This window comes from Trichechus manatus, unplaced genomic scaffold (assembly GCF_000243295.1).
Source record: "Trichechus manatus latirostris isolate Lorelei unplaced genomic scaffold, TriManLat1.0 scaffold00084, whole genome shotgun sequence".
In the NCBI taxonomy this organism is placed as follows: Eukaryota; Metazoa; Chordata; class Mammalia; order Sirenia; family Trichechidae; genus Trichechus; species Trichechus manatus.
In genome coordinates, this window is record NW_004444020.1 from 10,353,942 (window position 1) to 10,362,803 (window position 8,862).

The 8,862-nt window shown below is 45.6% G+C and overlaps 1 protein-coding gene across 1 annotated transcript in view; it reads right to left on the minus strand.

The window, feature by feature from the left end:
* Positions 1 to 6,650, minus strand: part of DZIP1L (DAZ interacting zinc finger protein 1 like) — a 49,207-nt gene extending 42,557 nt beyond the window's left edge. Inside the window, exons 1-2 of the mRNA XM_012556979.1 lie at positions 6,150 to 6,650; positions 2,195 to 2,279 (exon numbers count right to left, since the gene is read on the minus strand). Of these exons, the coding sequence (XP_012412433.1) occupies positions 2,195 to 2,279; positions 6,150 to 6,650 (586 nt within the window). The remainder of the gene's footprint in view (positions 1 to 2,194; positions 2,280 to 6,149) is intronic.
* Between the last annotated feature and the right edge of the window lie 2,212 nt (positions 6,651 to 8,862).

Below are 8,862 nucleotides of genomic sequence, written 5' to 3' on the forward strand. Positions count from 1 at the left end.
CCTGAGGGACTGAATTGCTGGGCTGACGGCTGTGGAGACCATGGTCTTGGGGAACATCTAGCTCAACTGGCATAACACAGTTTACAAAGACAATGTTCTACATTCTACTTTGGTGAGTAGCATCCGGGGTCTTAAAAGCTTGTGAGAGGCCATCTAAGATACTCCACCGGTCTCACCCCTTCGGGACCAAAGAAGAATGAAGAAAACCAAAGATACAAGGGAAAGATTAGTTCAAAGGGACCACAATTACCACAACCTCCACCAGACTGAGTCGAGCACAACTAGATGGTGCCTGGCTACCACCACTGACTGCTCTGACAGGGATCACAATAGAGGGTCCTGGAAAGAGCTGGAGAAAAATGTAGAACAAAATTCTAACTCAAAAAAAAAGACTAGACTTACTGGCCTGACAAAGACTGGTGAAACCCCGAGAGTATGGTCCCCAGACACCCTTTTAGCTCAGTAATGAAGTCACTCCTGGTTAACCCTTCAGCCAAAGATTAGACAGGCCCATAAAACAAAATGAGACTAATGGGGCACAACAGTCCAGGCACAAGGACGAGAAGGCAGGAAGGGACAGGAAAGCTGGTAATAGGGAAACCAAGGTAGAGAAGGGAGAGTGTTGACATATCGTGGGCTTGGTAACCAATGTCACAAAACATTATGTGTACTAATTGTTTAATGAGAAACTAGTTTATTCTGTAAACCTTCATCTAAAGTATAATAAGGAAGAAAAAAAAGTAAAAATCATGCTTTCAAAGATGATTTCATGACACTGGGAAATATATTGTTAAATGAAAATAAGCAGTGGTCAAAACTGCTTATTATATGATGACCGTATATGTACATAGAAAAATAAACTGACAGAGAATACACTAAAATATTTACTGGTGATATTAGTCATGATTGTTATTTTCTCTTTTCTATATTTCTGTATTTATATTTTCTATATCAAAGACATATTTTCATCAAAAGAAGTTTACTTAAGAAATGGAAAATCTGGTTATCCTTAGCAACTTCTACTGCAGCTCCAAGAAGAATTAGACACATAATAAATGCACAGAATTAGGTAAATAGCACTATCTTAAAATTCTAAGCCTGTTCAGGAGCCCTGGTGGCACAGTGGTAAAGCGATTGATTGCTAACTGAAAGGTTGGCAGTTCGAAAGTTGAAAAGATGGAAAAATAAGAAAAATGTTTTAGTTAAAAGGATTTTTATATTTATACATTTAACAGATATTTATTGTTGAATCTCAAAAAAATGAATGAAATCTGCAAATCTCTTCATGGGGAAAACATACAGTTTTGCTACTCACTTTGGAATTTTAAAGGTAAAATTAAGTTGATTAAGTCATGACTGTTGTTGGCGTGTGCTGTCGAATCTATTCTGACTCATACCAACCCCATGTGACAGAGTAGGATTTCCTTGGCTGAAATCTTTACAGGAGCAGATTTCCAGGTCTTTCCCACTCAAAGCCACTGGGTGGGTTCAAACCACTAACCTTTTGTTTAACTTAACACTTGCACCACCGAGCCCTGTCATGGTAAGTTCATGTTAAATACAGAAGTCAAAGAAATGGTCAGTTGCTCATTTGTCCCATTTAAGTTCATTTGTAGTAAGCATTGGAGTCCCTGGCTGGTGCAAACAGTTAACTTGCTTCACTACTAACCAGAAGGTTGGCAGTTCAAGGCCACCTTGAGGTACCTCAGAAGAAAGGCCTGGTGATCTGCTTCCAAAAAATCAGCCACTGAAAACCCTACGAAGCACAGTTCTACCCTGACACACATGGGATTGCTATGAGTCGGAATCAACCTGATGGCAACTGGTAGTTAGCATCAGAGATGGCAGATTCTCAGAAGGCTGGGAGGTAATGGCCCTTCAAAGTCACTTGGTCTGACTGCCCCTACTCACAGCAGAAGCCACTGAGACTCAGGGGCAGCAGGGGAGGGGGAAGTAATTGGGCAATAGAAAGGGAAAAAGACTGGAACCCACCTGTCTGACTCCCAACCCTTTCTCCCCAACACACATGGTCAGAAACCCTGCCCAGTCCCATGGGCAGGTCTCACATCCTCAACTGGATGATAGGGTTTTGAAGGCAGTTTTGTTGGTGTATGTTCCACCCCCACTCCACTAAACACCAGCCCCAGCCCCTTCCACAGTCCCAGGAGGGCCCTGGGCTGCCGCATGGACTCACCGCCTTCCGTCATGCCTGCATGCCTGCGTTGGATGTGGCCCCAGAGAAAGGTGGCGTTCATGAACGTCTTGTCACACAGGTGGCACTACACAGAGAGGACGCAGTGGGGACAGCATGATTAGGATCACCTGAGTCATCAGGGTTCTCCCCACACAAAAACTCCTATTCCCTCAGGAGCACTGAGTTGCTTCAGAAATGAAGAATCTGATTTACTGAGTAAGGCGGTGACACCAACCCCAGCTGCACATTAGAATCACCCGGGGAGATTTAAAAAACTACCAGTGCCCTGGGGGACAGGGAATACTGGCTGAACATTTGACGACATTGAGGTAATTTTTGTTGATTTTTGAGTGTGTGGTAATAATATTGTGTGTATGCTTAAAAGTGGGAGTCCTTGCCTTTTAGACAAATACTGAAAGATTTACAGATAAAATTATATAACAAATTAGCTTTAAAATAATCCAGGAGTGGGGGAGAGTGGGTACAGGAAAAGATGAAACAACATTGGCCATGAGTTGGTAACTGTTGGGCTGGGTGGTTGTAGATGGAGGTTCATTACATTACTCACTATACTTTTGTATATGTTTGAAATTTTCCATAACGAAAATTTAGAAAAAAAAAATGTCCAGGTTCCACCCAGGGTAGAGACCATCAAAGGCAAATAAATAGCAAATAAATAGCACCTGTAATTTCACATCCCTCTCTGAATGCATCTCAGACACTGCCAGTCTATCATACCTATCATGTCCACTGTAAAACTTTAGAAATCTTTCTCAACATAGCTTTGCAAGCTTCCATTACCAGTCAATCAGAGTAAGAGGGCAGATTAAATAAAACCTATCTTTGCACAAAGGCAAATGAGCCAGAAATTGCCAGTTGTTCCCCAATATCCATTTTCCCCTTCTTCCTTAGTAATAGAAACCCTGATCTGTAGCTGGCCATGAGGCCAAGGAAGGTTGCAAGTCTCCCTTACAACCAGGTGTGGCCGTGTGATTGAGCACTAGTCAATGACATCTAAGAAAAAGTGGTACAGGCAACTTCTGGTAAGTGTCTTTAAAGAAGGAGTCATTCCATTCCTCACACTCCCTCCTCCTGCTGGATAGAATGTAGACCTGAGAGCTGGAACTCAGGCAGCCATCGTGGACCTTGAGGCAGGAGCCATATGATGAGGCTTAGAGAGCAACACATAGAAAAAACTGGGTCCCTGATGATTGTGGCATTTCATACCATCCCTGGATTGCTTATCTCTGGATTTTGTTCATGAGAGAGAGAAATAATCTTCTATATGGTCTAAACAAATGTTATTTGGGGTTTTCCGTCACCCACAGTCAAACCCTACCCAAAAAGATACAGCCTGGATTGACAGACTTTGCGTACTCTGTAGTTCTAAAGTGACATAAACGAACCTCTAGTTATTAGAACATGAGTTGGATGGGGTAGAGGATATTTTATAAGGCATCTTATCCCAAATTACAAGCCTCTTCTCTCATTCCACCATTCTCTCCTCCCCCTTCTCACTACAAACAGCACACCCACAAACCAAGCACCAGAATTTGGGGAGCTACCCACTGCCTTCTGACTAAAATTCACACTCCTTAGTATGGCATTCAAGGCCACTATGATCTAGCCCTGCCATTATCTCCTGTCTCATCTTTAACCATCTTTCAACCTCCACACAAACCTCACCCCCAAGCCACTGAAAACCCATCCTCCATCATACTGAGCATCCTCTCACCATGGCACCTTGGTGTCTCTGCCTATAACACTCATTCACAAAACTGTGCTCGGCATTCGAGGCTCGACTTAAAAACCACCTTGGGAAGACTCTCTTCCTCCCTCCTCTATGCTCCCACAACTCCTCAGTTATATTTTTATCTTACCTAACACTTTCCTGACCTGTAGTGGACATTTGTTCACTTTTGGAAGAATGGCAGCCCCTCCTTCTTCCTTTGATAACAGCACCTCAGCTTTCCTCAGGAGAATCACCCTCTCCCTTAGTCTCAGTCCTTCAGTCTATCCCTGGCTCCATGGAAGCCAATCAAAAACTGCAATCTCTGGGCCTTGTGATTGGTTCAGAGATGGGCAGGAGGCAAAAATACAGTCAATGAAACATGGTGAGACATTGGCTGTGCTTCTGGGACCAAAGCAGGCCCTCTTCCATGCCAGCCTTGAATCTAGGAAAATGAGCAGCTGGCATTGCAGTGACCAACTTGCCACCACAAGGAACAGAATCTTTCTGAGGATGGAACCCACACAGAGGAAGAGGAGCCTAGAGCTGCAGAGAAAGAGACGAGATTCTGGTGACATCATCTGATTCCTGGGGCAAGCCACACTTGAGACCAACCACACCCATGGACTTTACAGTTAAATTAATCAATAAGTTCCCTATTGACCTAAGCCCAGTTAGGTTACTGTTTTGTCACCTACTACTGAAAGGATTCTCACCCATTTTTTAAATCATAATTAATATTGTATTATATCAATTACCATTCAATTAATATTGTATCATGATGATTCTTTTCATTCCCCCACCCCAAAACTATGAATTCCGTGAAGACCTGAACCAGCATGACTTGTGCCTACATCCTCAGAGCCTGGCACAGGACCTGGTCGCCATGATGGTTTATTAAAGGGTGAGTGTCCTCAACCTACACTTTCCATGGAGACAGATGCAAACGCTCAAATGCCACACTGGATAATGAACTGTCACTCGGTTGGATAACGGAGTTATTTTCCAGAAAGGGCTTGGAGCCATCAGCCCCCCACCACAATTGATTCCACACATACACACAAGGCTTTACACACCGCCCTCTCTACATACACACACAAACCATACTCACTTAGCCCTCCATATATACACACACACTCACACCCTCTGTTAATATACACATATGCACCCATGATTAAATCACACACCCTCTATAAATACATCCTTATATACACACTTCTGGAAGGAGCCCTAGTGGTGTAGTAGTTAAGCACTTGGCTGCTAACGGAAAGGTTGATGGTTCAAACCCACCAGCCACTCTGAAGGAGAAAGATGTAGCAGTCTGCTTCCATAAAGATTTACAGCCTTGGAAACCCTATAGGGAAGTTCTGCTTTGTCCTATAGTGTAGCTCGCTATGAGTTGGAATCAACTTGGCAGCAATGGGTTTGGTTTCTTTTTGTTGTTTTTGTTATACATACAAACAAGCATATATTATACACCACAAACTCTACACATACACACCATACATAGATATACTTTCTAAACATTCACATACACACATTAGACACACGCACATATTCACATCATCCATAAAACACACACCCTCCATACATTCACACATATACACACCAGACACACACTCTCTCCATAAATACATACACTTTCTATGCATACATAACCCCTACACATACAGGTTGCCAACTTACGATGTATTCGAGTTACAGTGAACTGCACTTACAAACATCTTTTTTTTTTGTACATATTATCATTAGTAATACGTACTACATACAGTGTTGCAGCATGTAATTTGCTGATGTTATCATCCTCAGATGTTCACTCGCAGATGTTCAAAGATCGGCTTTATAAAGATACTGATAATAAAAGGCAATAATAATGAAAACTAAAAAAAAAAGAAAAAGAGGTATTTGACTTACATCTTGACCGACTTACACTGGAGTCTTCGGAATGGAACTCCATGGTAAGTCAGGAAGTCAGGGACTACCTGTAGTCTCCATGCACACACACACATATACACACACACACACACACACACACACACACACACACACACACACTTGGTAGAACCTGATCAGTCACCCTCTGGCTCTCTGGCCATGAGCAGCATCTCTAAAATCTGCTCCTAATCAGTGAGAATATCCCTTAGTGGCCTCGGGATCCAGGGCGGTAGCCCAGTGGCTAGGGCTCACAGTCCTCCCACTCTACTGGCCGTGCTGGAGATTCCTCACCGTGTGGAAGCTATGGGTGCCTGTCTGCAGCAGCAGCTGCTGCAGGGTGCTGATCATCTTGCGGCGCCAGCGGCTCTCCTCTCTCATGCTCTGGAGCTTGTCAGCTTGGCGGCCCAGCTCCCACTGACCACGCTCCTGCTGACCCAGGCTGGCCTGCAGCCGGGCCTCAAGCTGGGCAACGCTGGCACTCAAGCAATCCTGGCAGTGCAGCAAGTACTCAGTGATGAGCTGCGCCAGGCGCAGCACCTTGAGCAGCACTGGGTCCACAGGCTGTCCACAGTGGCTGCACGTCTCCCTGTCCAGGTTGCAGAAGGTGATGCCAGTGATGTTCTCCTGCAGGGTGGCCACGTCCAGCTCCCGTGCCACCCGTTCCACATCCAGGGCGCTAATGCGCCTCCAGTCCACACTCTCATGGCGCGGCTGGAACTTGAAGGCAGGGAGTGTGTAGGCCCCAAAGAGGGGGATCCGGAGGCCCTCAGTAGTGGCTGCAGAGGACTGCATGGGACGGAGAAGCCTGGGACTGACCACCGAAGGAGGGTTCCACCAAGGCCACGGCAGCAGGTCAACGAGCTGAGAGAGGGCCTGGAATATTAGAATTGAGTCCAAGTTAGTCAAGGTGCATGTGGCTGCATGCAACACACACCTGGCCAGCAAGAGCCTAAGTGGAGTGAGGTGACGTGTGTGCCCAGCAGCTGTGGTATGTGTGATATGTGCTACTGTGGCCAAAGCTGTGGAAAGGAAGGGTGTGGGCTTTGCAATCACACAGATGTGGATTCAAATCCTCAGCCTTGGGCGAGTCCCTCCACATCTTAAAGCCTCCTGTGTAAACTGGGGACCATAGGGCTCATTTTGCAGGTTTGTAGTTAGGAATGAGGCATTTGAAGCACCCAGCTCAGAGCCTGGCACATTGTAGGTCCTCAGTGAATCCCCCTCCCCTAGACCCACTTGCACTGTATAAGTGCCTGTCAGAGGTCTCAGTTGGGGGGAGTTGTCAAATGTATGAATCGGTCCTTCTGCAGCCTACATCTACCTCAGGATGAAGTGCAGCAACTTACCATGGGTGCAAAACCACCAAATGCCCACCACACCCTGCCCTCTCCTTCTCCTGTAATTACAGGGTCATGGACCTCACGAAAGAGAAAGCCCTTGAAGAAACAATAGGGCTGGGTATGCAAAGAGGGAAGGCCTCCAGGAAAGGCACCTCACAGGACCTCACTGTCTTCATCTGTAAAAGGTGGTTATAAGGCCTGCCCTGCCTACCTCACAGGACAGGATCAGAGGAGATGTTAGGGAAAGCACTCAGTAATTATACTGGCCCCTATGCAGGAAGTACCAGCCTCTGTGCTAGATACGAATACCAACTACAAACCCACAAACAAGTATCATTATGGTTCACAAACACTGAAACTGATGTCTTGGAGATGTTAAATAGCAGGTATGGAGACCAGAGTTGAAGTACAACTGCAGGTGTTTCCAGCTCCAAAGCTTGTGGACTTTGAACCACCCAACACTGACTCTTGGAGTTATTTGTTCCAAAACTTCTTGTCCCTCAATACTCCAATTCATTCATTTACCAATTCTCCCTTCATTTACAGAATGCCTATGTGTGTCAGGCCTAGTGCCAGGCACTGGAGTTACCCAGGTATATTAACCACATCTCAAGAGCTCAGCATAGCTCCTTGCTGCCCATAGTACCAAGTCCAAACCCTGGCCTTCAAGATCACCCACTGAATGCCGCCCGCCTGCCTTTTCAGTTTTAGCTCCCATCTTTCCCTTCTCAGATACTCTTCCCCAACATGTACTCTAGAAATAAAATATCCAGCTGCAAGTACCCCCACCATGGCCATGAAGGGAAACACCAGCACACTCTTAGTTAACATGCAGGGTTATGAAAAAAAAAAGGACTAGGCGACATGATACTCACCATGTTTAGCTGCAAGCTACGATGTCACCTGAGCCTCAGAGACAATTGCTCACAACAAGCCTTGCCTCGGAACAACAGCAGGTTACTAGGCATGCTGTGGGCAAGGGTAACAGGATACCTGCTCCTGACTTCCCACAGACTGTGAGCTTACCTGAGAGCTTAACTATTCAAGCTTTGGCCTCAGATGTTTGCCAACAGCCCTGTCTCTAATAATAACACAGAGAACTCTCCATCAGCTCTCTCTCTCTGCTCTCCTCCTTCTTTGAATGCTCCTCCCAGCCTCTTCCATCAGTTACTGTTCTTTCACCCTTCCTTTAAGGTAGGATGTGCCAGTGCCCCCTCGATATTCTGCTGTTCGCCCACAACCCATTTCTGCCTGCACACTCTCCATGGGGTGAGCTCACACATGCCCACAACTTCAGCTACCCCTCACCCTGCTTCAGGCTGAACCTTAGTCTCCCCCAGATCTCTTTCTCTCTGTCCCATTTGTCTCTTGAGGCCTCTGGACCCAGCCCTCCCATATTGATTATACCAGAAATTGCAGGCTCAAATGCCACAGGGGCCAAGAATGCATGAGAATAATTTGCACGAAATAAATAAATGCATGAAAGGTGCCAGGACTAAGAGAAGCCATAGTACAAACTTGATGATAAACGGCAACTGATTCCCCATCTTAGAGTCCAAGATACAATAAATCAGTGGTTCTCAAAGTGTGGTCCCTGAACCAGCAACATCAGCATCACCTGGGAACTTGTCAGAAATGCAGGTCCTTAGGTCTCAACCTAGGCC